Source organism: Sebastes fasciatus, chromosome 3, assembly GCF_043250625.1.
Source record: "Sebastes fasciatus isolate fSebFas1 chromosome 3, fSebFas1.pri, whole genome shotgun sequence".
NCBI classification, from domain to species: domain Eukaryota; kingdom Metazoa; phylum Chordata; class Actinopteri; order Perciformes; family Sebastidae; genus Sebastes; species Sebastes fasciatus.
In genome coordinates this window covers 30,100,099-30,118,905 of record NC_133797.1, presented here as the reverse complement: position 1 = coordinate 30,118,905, position 18,807 = coordinate 30,100,099, and the positions used below count along the sequence as shown (strand labels likewise).

General features: G+C 41.4%; 1 protein-coding gene and 1 non-coding gene across 2 annotated transcripts; one reads left to right on the top strand and one right to left on the bottom strand.

Moving 5' to 3' along the window:
• Window positions 1–620: 620 nt before the first annotated feature.
• Window positions 621–17,271, top strand: klf3 (Kruppel like factor 3 (basic)). The gene is made up of 6 exons (XM_074630140.1): window positions 621–918; window positions 9,761–9,821; window positions 10,284–10,836; window positions 11,545–11,671; window positions 13,913–14,079; window positions 14,944–17,271. The coding sequence occupies exons 2-6, from the start codon at window positions 9,780–9,782 to the stop codon at window positions 15,123–15,125; spliced, it is 1,071 nt and encodes a 356-aa protein (XP_074486241.1). The 5' UTR covers window positions 621–918; window positions 9,761–9,779; the 3' UTR covers window positions 15,126–17,271.
• An 823-nt stretch (window positions 17,272–18,094) lies between these two features.
• trnap-agg (transfer RNA proline (anticodon AGG)) lies at window positions 18,095–18,166 on the bottom strand. The gene has a single exon. It is a non-coding gene; the product is annotated as a tRNA-Pro (tRNA).
• Window positions 18,167–18,807: the final 641 nt, after the last annotated feature.

Genomic DNA, 18,807 nt, shown 5'->3' with positions numbered 1-18,807 from the left:
CTTCTGTTTAATTTCCCATTTATTTATTTATGTTGATTAATTTTTACATGAATCTATTTATTTTTGCATTTAGTTTTTATTCATTTATTTATTATCAAGTAATTTCCCATTTATTTATTCATTTATTTTTTATTTTGGCAGGTTTCGTCCTCCATATCCCAGGATTTTTTACATGTAACAGAGTATATTTCTACACTGTGGTATTGTTACCTTTAAGATTTGAGTACCCTACTTCTTGTTCTTCCACCACTGTTGTCTCTAAATTTATTTATTTATGTTAATTCATTTTTACATTTATTTATTTATTTTTGCATTCAGTATTTATTAATTTATTTATTATAAAGTCATTTATTTATGTATTCATTTATTTTTTATTTTGTCAGGTTTGTCCTCCATATACCAGGATTTTTTTTCACATGTAACAGAATATATTTTTACCTTTAACATTTGAGTAGCCTACCTCTTGTTCTTCCAACACAGTTGTCTCTAAACTTGAAAACAAAATTGCAACACACACACACACACGCACACACTAAGTGGACCACCCCACTCCTCCCGGTCCCTCCCCGGTCCCTCCCGGTCCCGCCCAGCAGCCCGACCCCACGGAGAACAGACAGACAGACCCAATCATGTGACAGCAATAGTTTCTAAAAGACAAAACCGGAGAGAGACGCACACAGAGAGACAGAGACACAGAGAGAGTTTCGTAACTTGGGGAAGTTTTGTGGAGCCATCGATCAGTGGAGCAGATTGTTGTTTCTTCTCATGTCAGTGACACCGAGGAGCTGCGTCACTTTTTCACCGGAGTTATCTAATTGAGTTTCTGACACACAGAGAGAGAGAGATAAAGAGAGATATAGAGGGATCTTCTGCTGTTCATTCCTCCTGGAATAAACTCACATATCCTCCATCTGAGAAGTAAGTTTGACGCCGTGGTCTTCCTCTAATGCGACCATAATGTATAATAATGCTCTTATTTCCTATCAGCTGCTTGTGGTGAAGCCTGTAAAATGCTGCGTGGTCTTATAAACTTTACATGTGTTTGTGAGTTAAAAGCTGACTTTTATTATGGGAAAAGAAAAGAAGTCCATAAATCCAGAGTCTGTTTTTTTTTTTATGAGACCAAGCTGCTTGTGTCTGGCTGATTATGTAATTACTCAAAGTTGTTTTTTATGACAAGCGCTTGATTTTCTTTTTTCTTTTTTTTTTTGGTTAAATCAACATTTTGTTGTAAAGATGGAGAAAATAAGGTTATATATGTATATAATGTGGCTGATATAAGTGATGTAACCTGACTGAAGGCAGCAGAGAGACACTGCTATTTATAGCCTTCAGAGCCTTTTATAGAACATAGTGTGGTTTAATTAATTATAATAAAAAAACAGTGGTGTAATGCAGGCTTGTGAGGGAGAAAGACAGACTGTGCAGTTCTGTTTTTTTAAGTGTTAATGACATATAACATCCTGTAAGTATATGTGATATTGATCTAGTTCAAAATGGTCAAGATTTAGAGATTACTACAGATAGTAAAAAAAAAACAGTGTGATCAAGTAGTAGGAATTAATTAAAGATTTATTGTTTAGTTTGAGAAATGTCAAATAAATAGTGCAAGTTCTGAGATTTCAAAGGTGACATGTGTCTTATTTTGTCCAGAAATCTAAATTATATTCAATTAAAAAATACACACAAAAGCAGCAACATGTCACTTTTGAGAAGCTGGAATCCAAAAGGACAACATTGATTGTTGATTGTTTGCTTTTCTGCCACTGAACTCATTGATAGATTGATTTATTGCTTCAGCATGTATAGGTCACAATGACAGGCCGTCAGTAATAAGAGGCTGAATCTGATGCCCCCGTGTGTGAGAGACAGACGACCCTCAGTGTTGCTGCTGTGTGGTGTCAGAGAGCACATGTGTGTGACAGGTGTGTGTGTGTTCAGTCACACCTGAGCTTCTTTTTTCTTACCTCTGGTTTCACTACATCATTCATAATACACGTCTCTTTCTCTCTCCCTGTGTGTGTGTGTGTGTTTCTCCGTCTCTGTCTCTCCCTGTTTCCTGTGCTTTGTTTCAAGGCTGAGGCTTGCGTCACACATTCCACTTGGCATATGAAGCCCTTATCCTGTTTAGAGCCTGGAGAGAGAGAGAGAGAGAGAGAGAAAGAAGGGAGGAGAGAGGGATGTGGATGTGGGGGGTGGACGGGTGGAATGAGGGCGACCTCTCTCTGCCTCTTTGTCTTACTTTACACTCTTCAATCTCTCTGGAAAACTTAAAAAAAAGAGATGTCCTCTCTTATTTTTTATTCATATTTATTTGTTTCTCATTAGAGAAACACCCCACCCACCCCTACGCCTTTTCTCCTGAATCAACATGCTGATGTTATCTGGTGGAACAAAATGCACACACACACACACACACACACACACACACACACAGCTCAAAGGGCATGTCCGAGGGAACATTAGGGCTAAACATTAAGCTCCTGGATGCTGAATAGTTCTCCATTAGAAGTTAAGGGAACGAGGACGCCGTGGTCAACAGACAGCCATAAAAAGCTGTAACTCGTTAAACAGCTTCACATGCACGCGCACACACACACACACACACACACACACACACCGCTCTTAAACCACTGGATTGAGCCACTGTGACTGTGTGTGTAGCTCTTTCTTACCCCCCCAACCCCTCCCCATGTTTGAGGTTCATTGAAGTTTTGTCATATTTTGGTTGAAAACCCCACTTCGTTTTCTTCCCCGTTTTCTGTCTCTGTTCTTTCCACTTCCATTTTGACATAGTTTGGTCAGAGCCGCTGTTTTCTTTGCCCTTTCTCTCCTTCTATTACCCCCCCTCCTCTCTTTCTCCTCTCATTCTTCGGTTAGGGAGGTGCAATGTGTGTGTGTGTGGAGGGGGGGTGTCAGACAGGAAACCGCAGGCCCCCTGCAGCAGCAGCGCCCCCCATTTGGCTTCACTCTCCTCCTCCTCCTCCTCTTCTTTACACCCCCCGACCCATCACGCAGTGTGGAAATAATAACAGTCAGACTAAACTCTGAGGGCTTCCGCTTCTCCCTCTCCTCCTCTCTGGCAGCCTTGCTCCTTCTCTCTGTCCTCAGTTGTCTGGAAAGCCTCAAAACTTTGCTCTCTTTGACAAGTACGGCTTGAGGTGCGTGCACATGTGTGTCAGTGTTTGAGCCTTATGTCAACTCCGGTGTGTCCTTTTTAAATGTGCTTTCGTGTGGATGTGTGTGTGTGTATGTGAGATGATGGATCCTGTTTCCTCTCCCCCGCTGACGGCCCCCTCTGGCTTCCCCCCCCGAGGTCTGCAGGCCTGCAGCCCCACAGTCTGCTGGAGAGGACCGGAGAGGGGCTACGTGTTTGTGTGTAAGGATTGTAAAAGGATGAGAGGAGTGGGCTGGCAGCTCAGACGAGGGGAATAGGAAGCCAAAATAAGAGGATAGGGGGCCCTTAAAGTGAGAGGAGTCAAAGTCGGAGCATGCGAGGCGTTATCAAGGGAGTCGGGAGTAGGAAGTGAGGTAAGGGGTTGAAATTAGGGAGCAGGGAGGTATATTAAGGGGAGGGGGGGCAACAGAAGGAAGAATCGGAGGTGAGGTCAGAAAAAGGAAAAGTTAAATGCTGGAACATTAGCTCGTCACCTTGATGAGTCACGTTGCCTAATTGGGGTGTTAACTTAAGTAAAGAATAATCAGCGCGTTCCCTGAGGGATGGGAATAGGTAACAAGGTGTGAGTCAAGCCACAGTACGAACATGACGTTCCACACTGAGAACGGTCATGTGTGCCAACATTCGACTGCCGTGTGAGTCAGGCCGTTTGGGATCAGAGTGACAGTCGTGGTGTGAGCGGGGCTAAAGCTGGGCATACACTGTACGACCTTTAGCCCGTTACGACCTTTAGCCCGTTTCTGGCCCCAATTTTTAGCCGCACGACTCGTTTTAGAGTCGGACCGAATGTCTGCTTCGTCGGGCGTCGTTTGCCGTGCAGTGTACTGGGGGGACCAAGGGCCGATTAACTCCCCCCGACCGGCCGTCGGACAGTCGGATGAATTTCTGACATGTCCGAATTTTTGATCGTGCGTCCACAGGCTCTCTTGAAGCAGAGCCACGAGCCGATTCCCCAACGTCAGCGCCTTATTTCCACTTTTCTTACAGTAATGAGAGCGTAGCTATCAAGATAACAATGTACGATAGATATAATAAAACGTAGCTAGCTTACCTCCAATTCTCTCTGCAATATGGACAAGCCATACTGTCCGCGTCTTCCTCGCCACCTGCGAGTCCTCTTGTTTTTTAGACGTTTCAGTAGACATGATGGCACAGATGATCAAGGCAGCATGTTAGCATTGTGACTCATACAGACCTCTGCAAGCAAACAAACTTTACTTGCCTCTGAGCTTTCATACTGATCTTTATTGACAACTGTCAACAGCCAGAACGGCCACAGGAGCCGACGGGACGTGTTTTTTTTCTTTCTATTTTACGCGTACAGTGTGAGCACATAAATCGTGGACTTTGGCTTTGCATCGCCAACGATCTATTCGTACAGTAGGAGTAGGAATTACACAACATTTCTAAAATCGTACAGTGTATGCCCAGCTTTACATGAGGTGCGACTGACGAGGTAGAAAGAGAAAAGGCACGAAAAAGAGTCCGAAGCAGGGAACTGAAGGCTGTGAGTGTGTGTGTGTGTGTGTGTGCGGCGTGTTCTTGGACAAAGCTGTTGTCTGGAGGTTTCTGGTCTCTCTGGTGATCTCATCATCTCCAGCCTGTTGCCATTAGAGGGTGTGTGTGTGTGCAGCCCCGTTTGTGTCTGTGCGAGCATGTGTGCGTGTCTGTAATAATGTAGTCCTTTAGTGATTTAGTGTGTGTATTCTGTTGAGCTAGCAGAAACTTGGTGTGCAGCTGCGAGTGTGTACAAGTATGTGTGTGTGTGTGTGTGGTTGAGTCGGTAGCCAGCGACTCCAAGCCACAATATTTTCCCCTTCAGTCATGTTGTTTTATATCATTCATAGAGAGGGAGAGAGAAAGAGTGCGGGGTGGTGTGTGTGCGGTTCAGATAAATACAGTAGTAAAGATGTGAGTGATCACTGAGGAGTGAAGAAGAGGAAGATCTGGAGAGAGAGAAAGAGAGAGAGAGAGAGAGAGAGAGAGAGAGAAGTAGGAAGTGTTTGCTGAGTGGGTTGGGGTTGAGTACACAGTAGCTTCACTGACCTAGACGGACAATATTTGCAGACCACACTTGACATGCACAAACACACGCCCACATGTAGAGAAAATACTCCCCAACGACTCCAGGTGTACGGCTACTTATTTACCAAAAAGGTGCAGCAGCACACGTTGGTTCCTTCATGTCACAGTTTGTGTGCGTCCTGTGATTTTTTTTTTATGTCTGCAGTACCTGGAAAGGCTCCGATGGAGCAGAGGTGCAACAGCTGTCTGGGTTTTCTAGCTCGCAGGAAGAGGTTGTTGTCCAACATCCGATCCGTTATAAAACTGTCGGAGAGGATCAATGCATTTGCATAATCAGTCAGTCTGTAGATTATTTTCTTGATTAAATATATTAATCGTTTGGTCTATAATGTCCAAAATAAATAATGAAAATGTCCATTACAGTTTCCTGTAACGCCTTCAAATATCTTGTTTTGAAGGACCAACATTTCAAAACCCAAAGAGATTCAGGCCTGTTGGTTGGGGGGGGGGTGAAATTCCTGGTCGAACTGCATGACGGTCATCACTCTGCTGTCATCAACTGTCTCTTTACATGCATAAATGAGGAAAGGGAGGTCGTTCAGGTTTATGTCCATCGCCCTTCTGAGAGCTCCAAACCTCACCTTCAATCGCCCAAAAGCACATTCAATCACCATTCAGCCTCGACATGATTAATGTGTTCCCTGCTTTTGCCTCCTGTGACTGGAACATTTTTCAAATGTAAAGTAGTAATAAGCCCGAGCAGCGCTAACAAAACGTTAAAAAAGCCGGTAGTCTGCCATCTTTGTTATTGTTTCTGGTGCAAGCTCATTACACAAAGCAACAATTGACATGCACGAAATGAGAGGATGAGGAGAGGATGTTTTCAAAAATATTCATTTTTGTGACCCAAAACTCCGTTTGCGTGTGGATGAGAGGCCAAAACTTAGAGGAAAATATCCCTTTAAAATATCTGTATACGTGTAGTCAGGGCCTCAATATACCGTCACACAAGACAAAGAAAAGCTGCAAATCCTCACAATTAGGAGAAACATAAACTTTTGGTATTTTTGCTTGGAAAAATGACAAAGGATTTATCAAAATAGTTGCCGCTGATTAATTTTCTGTCAACCCGACTCGTCGTTGAACCATCGCAGCTGTAAATGCAACACTGATTCGTACACAAATCAACAAGCTCCAGCTGCAGATTGTCGTCTCTCTCTCGAGGCCTCTATGGTTCGTGGAGGTGCACTGAGGCACACGCTGCGCCGCTAAATTAAATTTCTTTCCTGTGATTGTCTAAACTTTCTGTGTCTCATTGTATTTATTCCGTTATGACACACCCCGAGGGAAAGTTTTATCTTTTTTTCACAGGGACAGTTTCCCCTCTCACCATCCTGCTGTCACATGTTGCCTGATAACCTCTGTTCATTTCCCCGTGTGGTAAACCCAAACCACCTGGCATACACCTCCATGCAGATTAATAGAAAACATTATCTGCTGCTGCTATGTGACCCAGATCTCTGTCACCGTCATCCAAATTGCCCCAATGACACAGATTTTCCCAGACTCCATGATTTATGCCTGTCAAAAGGATTACTGCATGACAGGTGAACACTGAGGGGAATGGTATATTCCCATTTTCTTTGTAGGATTTTAATTTCGCCTACTAATTGTGGCAATTTCTTGAGCGCACATGAACACACATGCGTACACGCTGTAAAGGCACAAATGGGTGTTCCCAGGCAGACAGATGTAACTGTAAATCTCCCTCCAGCTGAGCCCAGCCCTGCAGTGACAGGCTAATTTGCATTTAGTGTGTTTCAGAGTTGAAAGGAGTCACTCAGGGCTGAGTCCATAAATGCATGTTTGCTTTTGATGGGTGTTGTTTGTTGTTTTAGATGCACAGAACTTATTGAACTGGCTTGTGTGATGCGTTCATTAACTCGCAAAGTCACACATTTTCTGTTTATCAGGCAACAGATTCTCTACAAGGGAATAGATGTTTTGGTCATTTTCAGATCAGTTCTACACATTTTCTAATCTGGGAAACCACCTTTGGGAAAGAGATTATTATGAGTTATAGTTGTTAACAAATACATTAATAAACACTTAAATCTAGTTATAACTCCATTACAATATGTTATAAACTATATAAATATACTAAATACACTTGAAGTGAAGTGTTACTTAACATCTTTGGGGTTTTTGACTGTGGCTCAGACAAAACACCTCCGACTGTGGGAACTTGTTCTTCTGACATTTTGTACACTTTTAACAATTAATCGAAAAAAATAATCGTCAGATTAATCAATCATAATGGTTAGTAGCAGCCATACATGTTGAATCTTGGGCTGGAAGCTGTGATTACATAGTCTGGGCCTCTTTTCTGGTGATTTCCATCAATGACACTGTGTCCTTATTTGTAAATGTGATTAGTTGTGAGTCAGAGATGAGTCTCTTGCAGTACTTTCATCACTGTTTCAGGGGGAAATAACAGGATAGATACAAGGAGTAGGGACTTTCACAACGGCTACTGATTTCTCAAACCCAAACACTCTTTTGGGCATTTTTAATTTCTTGTGTCTGCAGGGAAAATACCTTTACGTTGTACTTACTGTTCACTGTTCACACACTCTTTTGTCCTTTTCCTGTTTCGTGATCTATCTGTTGCCACCTCCGTGTATGTGTGAATAGAAACGACTGCTTGACCTCTCATTGAACTACAGTACAATACAAACCCAGATTAGAAAACACACCCTCACACACACACACACACACACACACACACACAGGCCCCACCTGACTGCAGTCTCTTTGTTTCTATGGAGCCAGGCGAAGGGTGAGGCTTCGGTCGTCATGTTCACACCCTTCCTGACCCAGCGAGCGAGCATCCTGCTCTGCTATTGGTCTGCTCCCCATCTGGACTCTCTGTGTGTGTGCTAGGGCGTGATGGTCTGTGTTCTTGCCCATTTGTTAATCATTAAAGGCTAAGTTGTCTCCAGACTGTGGACTTTAATCAGGACACACACACACACAGACATGCGATCACGCTCATAAACACACTCGTCTAGGCACAAACACAGGCTCATCGCCCCTGCACCTGGCCATTCAAAGCCAAGGTAACTGAAACCACCTTTGAAACCTCACACGCTTTTCATCCAAACACTTGACAGACCTTCATAGGTGGTGTGTGTGTGTGTGTGTTTGAAACGTGTCAGGTACTATCTATCACTGTCTAGTCTTTGACACTGGGTAGTTTTCAGCCACATCAGACCTGGAAGTGTCTCGTAGTCTCGTAAAACGGCCCGCCGTAAAGTTGTCTGTAGCGTTGTCTGACTGTCAGACGGACGAGTGAGGAAGAAGAGCTTCTGATGATAGAGAGGAGGAGAAGATGTGTAAAATCGGACGTGATTTACTGGAAGTGATGTCGACAGCGCTCACAGACACATTTCAGACACATTTCAGACACACTTCAGACACCTATACTTATCTACAGACCCTTGTCTAGTCTTCCCCTCTACTTTAGGCGGTCTACTTTTCATCACTTCTCAAAGATGTGTGTGTGTGTGTGTGTGTGTGTGTGTGTGTGTGTGGAGAGGAGGGGGGTGCGTCCCCATTTCACTTTAAAAGGTAGATAATTTCATAAATTATTGATGGTATTGTACAGAAAAAGATGAACATAAGACAAATGAGCAGGATAATGGACAGTTGTGGAATGTCATTAAGTACATTCACTCAAGTACTGTACTTAAATACAATTTCTACATACTTGTCACTATGCCACTTTATACCTCATTCTGTACTCTGTACTGCACTACATTTATCTGACAGCTGTAGTTACATTTCATATTAATATTTAACATACACAATATAGCACATTATTAAAGATTAAGCCAGTGCTTCCTTACCTTTTTGGCTTATGCCCCCTCACTAAAAAGTCTAGTTGAGGCCCCTCGTCTCGTGTCAGACGTCTATGAGTTGTTGGCCGTTCCATCAAAGAGACACTTCCCCTCTAAAAGCCTCACATGGTTTCATTTAAACAACAGTTTTGAGGCCCAAAGAGGTAAAATATGGCCAATATTTCACACAAAAAGGCAAAGGTTAGGGAAAAGGCTAAAAAATAAATCCAAATTTATGTAGCAGAACTATGTTTTTTCTTTTTTTCCGACCACATTAATCATCTCACGACCCCTGAGATTTAACTTGTGACCCTTTGGAGGGGCCTGACCCCTAGGTTGAGAATCACTGGACCATCAGTCATAGGGGCTGGATTTCTGCAAAACAAGAACTTTTTTTTTTATGATGATAATAATACTTCTGTACTTTTATTTCAGGATGGTTTTAAATGCACTTTTTAATGGAATATTTATTCTTCTGCACTTTTACATTTGTTCTTTATGTAAAGTGAGTACTTCTTCCACCACTGATTATGGGTCATTGCTGGTTTCCATGCTAAACCGCGCTGAACAGAAAAGTAAATGTGTTAAACGAGTGTTTAAATGTGTTATGTATTAGATGTGTGTACTGATGGCTGTATATGTGTGTTTTATTTTGTAGGAGCCTGGCCTTTGCAGCCATGCTGATGTATGACTACCCTCTGAAGACAGACATGGAGACGGTAAGGCATATGTGTGTGTGTTTGTGTGCGTTTTTGTGCTCCCATCATGCCCAAACATGTTTTGATGCCATAGAGTAACTCTGACCTACACACACACTTCCACACAGCTACACACACTCCTGCTACGTGTCTAGACAGACTGGTTCCCACATTCCAGCTCTTCCTGGACAAACAGGCTGCTGTACAGTGGACATTTGCATACAATGAGAACAAACACTACCAGGCAGAGGGCTAATGAACACACACACACACACACACACACACACACACACACACACACTGTACTCTGAGACATAACAGTCATCCGCAAAAAGAGCTGTGTTTAAAGTTTCTGGCTGGCTGTGGTTGTTTGTGTGGCAGAAACATGTTTTCCATGTTATTCAACGCTGAACGGAAATTTTTAACAGCTCTTTTGTCCCTCTTCCTTCTTCTGCATCCTCTCTTTCTTTCTCTCTCTTGCAGTCATTCTACTCTTCGTTAGTGAAAACCCCGGAGCCATACGGAGTGATCTTCTCCCATCCCACCCACATCTACCACCCCACGCACATGCACGCCTTCACCCAGTCCCCCCACTCCCCCAGCAACCTCACACACACCCAGCTGGAGCCCGTGGACCTGTCAGTCAGCAAACGTTCCTCCTCCTCCTCTTCCTCCTCCTCTCCTCCCTGCTCCTCCGCCTCCTCCCCGGCCTCCTTGCGAAGCTCCCCGCCGTCCCCCTACAGCACGGCGAGCCGCGCGTCCCCCCGCTGCTCCACACCGCACTCCCAGCTGCGCTCCTCGCCCTCCCAAGCTCTCCCGCCGCCCACTGCCTCACTCCAGTACCCCACCATGGTGGCTCCTCTGATCAGCTCGGGATCCGGAGTCATCCAGGGGTCAGGGGTCATGGTGTCTCCGGTCATGGTGCCTCTGTCTGTCCTCTACCCCTCGCCTCTCCACCTGCATCAGTCGATAATGGTGAGCCAGACTATCGCCAGCGACGACGACCACCACCATCGAAGCAGGGAGCACAAGACAGGTGATTTATTGTGATATTTATTTCAATTTGAGCTTTATTAACGTACTGTATGTGGCTAAAGTGTTCTAAAAAAATGCAAATGAAACAAACTATAATTGATATTTACAAAAAAAAAAAAAAGTGTAACAACGGCATTATAAGAACAACAACAGGAAATAATTAGAGGATCATAACAATTAAACATCAGTGTACGGGTGCTGGCTAGCTTTTTCTCTAAATAAAAAATAATAGGATGATTTGTGAGGAAAAAAAAAACGTTCTCCTTCAATGAACAGATCTTTTTCAGAAAATGAGGAAGTGCTTTTCATTTCCTCTGAATTTAGAATATCAATTTCAGCAGATTTTTGTTTCTTATAGGGAAGCCATGTCTTTTTGTTCTGTTTTCTGTAGTCTGATGGAGGTCACAGTGGTCACCGTCACTGAATCTCCTACAGTATATTTGATACACACACAGATGCAAACATAACTGGCAGATACATTTTGATAATAGTTTGTTTGCAAAAGCATTCTGTAGTAGCATAAACACAAAACAAAACCAAATGTAAATATATTTTACATCTGAGACAAATAAAAAAAACAAAGTGAAAGGGAAAATACTTCTCTGACCTGTCCTTGCAGATTTAATCTTAATTTGATGTATAAAATATTAACAGTGTGTTAATCTGAATAAATCCTGACCGTACTGACTAGCCATTTTTATCTCCTTAGTTCACTGCTGCGACGCCTATGACCTGCACAAGCCAATCAAAACAGAGCCGCGCTCCGAGCTCTCTCATGACCTCCACAGCAGCCACGAGATGAAATCATCAGTCATCAGGATACCGCACGAATACGGGTGAGACTAAGACACTTGTCACACATGTTGAAAGAAGCACCAAACGTTTCATAAGTTTCACCGTCTGCTGCGGCGCTTCCTCTTTAACTCTATATGGAAGTCGCGTTCAGAGGCTTCGACCGGATCGTCTCTGTTCCTGTTGTGATCTTTATAAAAGTCAGGTGCAGCCCCAAGACGGACGAGACATTTTTAGCACAGATACTTTTTTTTTTTTTTTGCAAGCACATAAATTATGATTTGTAGTGAAGAATAATTAAATTTGTGCTCAGTACATTTATTACTTGTATCAACATAAGCACACAATAATAACTGCTCCCTGCTCTGTACGCTCTTATTCACACATTCTCTCAACATTAGAGCTGCAACGATTAATCTATTAATTACCAACTATTTTGATAATCCCCCAAAAATCAGAAATTCTCTGATTCAAGCATCTTAAATGTGAATATCTTCTGGTTTCTTTACTCCTCTATGACCGTAAACTGAATATCTTTGAGTTTTGGACAAAACAACACATCTGAGGACGTCATCTTGAGCTTTGGGAAACACTGATTGACATTTTTTTTTACCATTTTCTGACATTTTAATAAACCAAAATCGATTAATGGAGAAAATGATCGACAGATTAATCGACAATGAAAATAATGATTAGTTGCAGCCTCAATATGACAGGATTTCCGGAGTAAGTCATTTATAATTGGCTACTTCAGTCCGATCGCTGGAAGTGTTATTGGTCACTAGGGAAGTAGGGGAGCATAAGTGTAATTTTATACGCAATAAACTTTATTTGTGCTCAAAATGTCTCATCTCATACTCAGCACTGGGACACAAATATAACGCCATACATTTCCTGTCAACTCTCTGCTGTCTTCTATCTAATAAATGCAAAAAAATGCCACAAAAATAGTCTCCCCAAGCTCCGTTTCCTCTTGTTGTTGCGGGAACGTGGTTGAGCGGAAATCAACTAAAAAACACTTGAAGATGACACAGGACCAGTAACACAACAACTGTCATGACCGACACATGAACACACTGACTGTAATGTGTGTTGGGTGTGTCAGATCCGCCTCATTCCACCATGGCGTCTTTTTATTCTCCTGTTTCCTGTCTCCTTTCTCGGCAGCCACACCTCTCATCACAGCTCCTTATCGCCTTCTATTCAGTCACATATCTTGATTTTGTCAGCCTCCACTTCTCTTCCCCTCCTCTCCTTCCTGTTTCCTCCTCCTCCTCCTCCTCCTCCTCACCTCCCATCGTCATCTGTTTTGGTTCCCAGTCTTCTTCCACAAAAAAAAATAACGGCTTTTCCTCACAGAAATAATTGCATGTCTGTTGTGTGTGTAATAGTGAGGGAATGCTGCCAGTTAGTTCTTGCTTCCTTAACTGTAGTTGTCGGGCCGGTTGCCATCACAGGCCGCCGTCGCCCTCGATGACCGTGAAATAATTGGACTCTTAAGGGAAGTGGGTGTGTCTTCATCTGTCATCACCTCTCATCCAAAACACATGAACAATGTAAATATACTGTATGTATACGGAAAATAGGTTACGTTCGCTCATTGTGTATAATAATGATGGGTTGACCCAAGTGTGTGTGTGTGTGTGTGTGTGTGTGTGTGTCGCGGGGGATTTTTTGCACATTCCTTTACGCAGAACTGATCTGTGAGGGATTTGTATTTCAACACTCGACACCTGCTCTCAACTGCCACTTACACACACCCACACACACTCACACGCACGCACACTCTTAAATGATAGTGTGGAAAGACATCTCCCTCTTGTTTTTGACTCTAAAACACATGAAAATGTCGGTTTTCTCCTCTTTCTTTTGATTCTATTATTGTTTGATGGGCTTTTGACATTGCACAGAAAATCTCTCACAAAGCTTTCACACTCAAGACGCAGAGGATTAGAAACGTAATCTTCTTGTATGTCCGCATTTATGTCATTAAATTCCAGCAAATGAATCGTTGAATGGTTAAATGAAAACATGAGAGGGTTGACAGGACAAAAGCAAAGGCGTGGTGGACTGGGAAAAGGCGGGAGGTGTTTTTCAACTTCCTGACGGGTAGAAGTTGTTATTGCATCAGAGAGTCGCTGCAACCGAATTAAACTTGCATTAGATTAGATTTCAACATCATGAAGGACGTGGCTGTTACTGTACAGACACCGGCGCCCTCTCCTGGTCAAATCAGATGAAGCAAGGAGCTCTAACAAATACTCTCCTCTCTGTGTCTCTCTTAGGTGTAACAACCCTTCGGTAATAGTTCACTCGGGCGCCAAGCATCCTCTCCCTGCCGAGTCTCCTGACACGCTGAAAAAGAGGAGAATTCACCGCTGCGACTTCAACGGCTGCAACAAAGTGTACACCAAGAGCTCCCACCTCAAAGCACACCGCAGGACACACACCGGTAAGAGCCTTGATTCACACACACACACAGGCTGCACTTTAAACATTTATATCGGATTCAATTAAGCCGAGGGTCTCGGGGTCATCCCCAATAATTTGTGAGCGTCAAACACTTAATTTCCTGCATTCTAGTGATTTTTTTATGTACCAATTTCTGCCTTTTCTGCATCAAGTTATGGTAAAAATGTCTTTATTTATTTAAAGGAAAACACAAAATTGAGGCACCAGGTGACAACTCAAAATATAACAAATTTATAATGGAATATAATACAGAAAAGGCTCTCAAAAAATGGTCTCACTACAATGAAATGGCTACTCTGGGGACTAACATCATCACCATGAATACAATTGGGCTCATTGGATTCACAAGAGTCTCGGCTTTACAGTGAGACCCAATTTATGTAATTCCAAGACTGTTTAGGGACCCCAGTATGCAGAAATATTCAAATACACCATTTTAGAATAGGTGAAAATAAAACATTTATACTGCATACAAAACACTGCATGTGATTATCATAAAGTGGGCATGTCTGTGTAGGGGAAACTTGTGGGTACCCATAGAAACCATTTTTATTCACATATCTTGAGGTCAGAGGTCAAGTTTTTCCTCGCCAAAATTTAGCGTAAGTTTGGAGAGTTATTTAACCTCCTTCTCGACAAGCTAGTATGACACGGTTGGATGCATGAACCAATGGATTCCTTAGGTTGTCTAGCTTCATATGATACCAACATTTCATCACTCTAGCTTTAAAACTGAGTCTGCTACAGCATTTTAATGACAGAAATGTCGGCGCTCTCAGAGGGTTTGATTATTATTTTTTAGGGGGTGCTGATCCTCTTCTCATTTTTTCTCCCCTATGTGCAGGTGAGAAACCCTACAAGTGCATGTGGGAAGGCTGCACGTGGAAGTTCGCCCGTTCAGACGAGCTAACGAGACACTTCCGCAAGCACACAGGAGTCAAACCGTTCCAGTGTCCCGACTGTGAGCGCAGCTTCTCCCGCTCTGACCACCTGGCTTTGCACAAGAAACGCCACCTCCTGGTGTGAAACCCTCTGAAACCAAGCAGCTTGAAAGAAGCCCGGTGCTGGTTTCAACGTTGGACTGTACCACTTTGACTTTGGGGGGGATTTTTAAAGAGTTGGCCTTACACGTTGGACTCCGACAGGGAGTTGGGGAAATGTTCCTCAGGGTGCAAGTTTTGACCCTTTCACCTCATTAGCCTGAAATTAGCTGGTGTCAGCTTATTAATCATGTAACCGTCACACCATCCTGCAGATGTATCATCAGCTCCTTTTGACATTATAATAGAAATAGACCTCTGATCAGCTGTGGGAGGTCCGGACACTTTTTTAAAAAAGAAGCTGCATCATCTCAGCTGGCCTGAGAGCAAACAGCATGCTCAAGCTTCTTTTTTTACAACATCGGCTCTCATTTCTCTGCATGCATTCAAGTAAAGATTGTGGACTTAAACACACACATGTTATTTGCTAGCTAGGCCAAAATAATGTGAAACTCCAGAATGTATCATATCACACCTACTGTGCATCCATCGTGTCATACATCCTTCAGCTTTCTTTCATTAGCGCAGCTACCTGTGACATAACGCTAATGCAAACTCCTCAGTCATGGACCGCCACATTATCACACCACACACCTCATCTGCCTCTACTAGCTTATATCATGAAGTGACTTAAAACAAACAAACAGGTAGCTATTACTCGCTTTCTCTTTGTACATACATGCACATGTTTAACGGCACACACAGCAAGAAAACATGCACTTAATAAAAGCAGCCTCGATCTGGTGTGCTTTTTTGGTATTTGGGTTGGGAAAAAAAGGGGGACACTGGGTCTCGTTCGTTGTCGGAGTGAAGTGTTTTTTTATGTTTTCATTCAGAAATGTGAAAGTTGCTGCACAGGGGCATTATTGTGTTAGTGAGGAAAAGACACCACTTGGTTGGTTTAAGGGTAGAAGCAATGATATGTCAAGTTTATGCATCTATATGAACTATTGTTTGGTTTGTCATGTGACACAGTGGTAGCCTTTTTTATTGTATGGCACGTTTATATGGGAAAAATACAAAGTGCAAAGCAGGGATATTTGCTCTTTCATTTTTTATTTTTTTCAGGAGCAGATGAGTTTTATTCCAGCCCGCCACACAGGATATTTAATTTGAAAGAAAATAACATTTAATTCAGCAGTTTTCTTAAAGAGGACCTATTATGCTTTTTCCCTTTCCTTTAGTGTGTTTCATAGTTTTTTGTTACAAAGTCCACGCCAAAGGGAGTTTCTCTCCTCCGCAGAAACACTGCTCCTGAACTGCCTGAAACATCGTGATTGAAGTCCCGCTTTTTCTTCCGTAACATGGTGATGTCACCAAGTAACACATTTTGTTATTAGTTTGGCACGTCCCCAAACAAAGCCAGTTAGAGCGGAGCTGGAGAAGTACTTTCTTTTTTTTACATTAAATCATGTAAACATGTTCTAATAGAAAGTACGATCCTGAAAATAAGCATAATAGGTCCTCTTTAATAGAATGTCATAAGATATATTCTTTAACTTCACCATCACAATTTTAGAGCACAACGTTTTGTTTTTACAGCTTCTGGAGAAGAAAACCGTTTTGTTCATAGCATCTTTGTACATGTCTCCAATGTGCACTTTATATAAAACATTCCCAAAGCCAAACATTTTCTAATCAAATCAGATTTTCTATCAAACATCTGCTGGTCAGTTTGATCAGAAACATTTAACAGCTTTGTCATTTTCTAATCATGTAATGTCAGAAGAAAATGTACACACACAAACACACCGAATGTAGCAGCTCAACTGATCTGCATTTTGCCCCTGGATATTCTTTTGCGGTTTTTGCTTGTACATGTTTTTATATTTCTGCAAATATAAGTTGTAATATATATATATATATTTTATAATTGATTATTAGACTGAAAGGGCAATTAAAGGTTTTTATTAAGCATGATTTTGATACTCTCATAATAATGGATATTATACATTTCTATAATGTTCTGTCTATAATAAACCCTATCTCTTTTTTAATCTAAACGTTGGCAATTCAAAGGGAACATGTTAAACTGTGAACGTATAACTGTACAGGTCTATCTGCAATTTTGCATTTATTTTAAGACAGAATATTCATACCACTTAATAAACTTATTGATAATATTTGCAAAATGGAGTGCTGTGTCATAAATTTTGTCTGTGTGTGTTTGTGCTGAAACTATTAATGGAGGTGTTAGTAGATTAGTTGATTAAGCAAACATCTGCTGGTACTAGCTTCTCATATTTTATTATTTCCCCTTTTTTTCAGTTTCATATCATTAAAACTTAAATAAATTTGGGTTTTGCTCTGACTTTAGCTTCAACTTAAATTTATTTAAGGTGCAAAATCACCCATTATTTGAGTCTTGGTCCTAAGTATTATATGTAAAACATATGTATATATATCAAAACCTAATAATATAATATAAATAACGGTAATAATCTCAGCACATTTCACAAGTTTTAAAAACACACACACACACACACACACATTCTCACACAGGCAGCATCATCACCTTTATAATAATATTAGAATAATTAATTCAGCAGCAAAAACAGAATCGAGGTTACTAGTTGTAGTCTCTTTTTAAAATTGTAATATGATGTGATTTTTCACTATTTTATGACATTTTAAAGACCTAACTTTAATTGATCACTCAAAAAATACAGTGAGATGTAGCCTTTGTATGTATGTTTTGTGGCTGTGATTATACAGCATTATTAGACTCGAATTGCATATCATAACGCAATTATTTGGCTTATTTCATCAGTATGTCACCAAAAAGCAACTTGATATGAACAATTTATAATATTTATGAACAATTTATATATTTTTTGGCATTGAGTATGTTTTTTTAATATTGTGTGTACCTTTTTTATATTCAATATTTGCACTCTTTTCCTATATCCCACTGGATAAAATTATATTTTAAGTGTATTTTCAAGAAAAAAAGGTGGGCTCGTCCGGGATTTGAACCCGGGACCTCTCGCACCCTAAGCGAGAATCATACCCCTAGACCAACGAGCCGCGGTGCTCTTGCAGTGAAATATAGCCTATTTAAATTGTAATTCATCTGGAAAATCTGTGTGTTTTTAATAGTTTTCTATCTATAATGATATACAATAAGACTTGTTGATAAACTTTTAGACTCGAAATGCAACAAAACAAAGACACATCAACTCTATTTCCTACACATATATACGTTTTCAGGCAAAGCGAGATGACTCACTTCTTCTCACTTCCGTCTTCGCTCCCGTGTCTACAGGTCAGGAGCCGTTAGCGGGCGACAGGAGCAGCAGCACTTTAGAGAAGCAGCAGGATGAATTTTCTTTGTTGGGGCAAACAAATTATCAAATAGGCAAAAAAAAAATAATAATCTGTCTGGAGCCGCAAAACATTTGATCATTGTGATGAAGGTAACACAGTTTATAGTCTAAGTATATAGTATATAAGTCTAATGCAGTGAGGGCCAAAGAGCAAATGTACTACGGAATATTTGGGCCACATTGAGGGAAAAAACATCTGAGATTTACAGAATAAAGTCATAATATTACAAGAAAAAAGTCGTAATATTACGAGAATAAAGTCATAACTTTACGAGAAAAAAGTCGTAATATTATGAGAATAAATTCATAACTTTAGGAGAAAAAAGTCGTAATATTACAAGA

Excerpts from the sequence above, each read along its gene's own strand:
- klf3 (XM_074630140.1), top strand. The coding sequence starts at position 9,780 with ATGCTGATGTATGACTACCCTCTGAAGACAGACATGGAGACG. Across the intron at positions 10,837-11,544 it reads AAGCAGGGAGCACAAGACAG|TTCACTGCTGCGACGCCTAT; the intron begins GTGATTTATTGT and ends TTATCTCCTTAG. Across the intron at positions 14,080-14,943 it reads ACACCGCAGGACACACACCG|GTGAGAAACCCTACAAGTGC; the intron begins GTAAGAGCCTTG and ends CCCTATGTGCAG.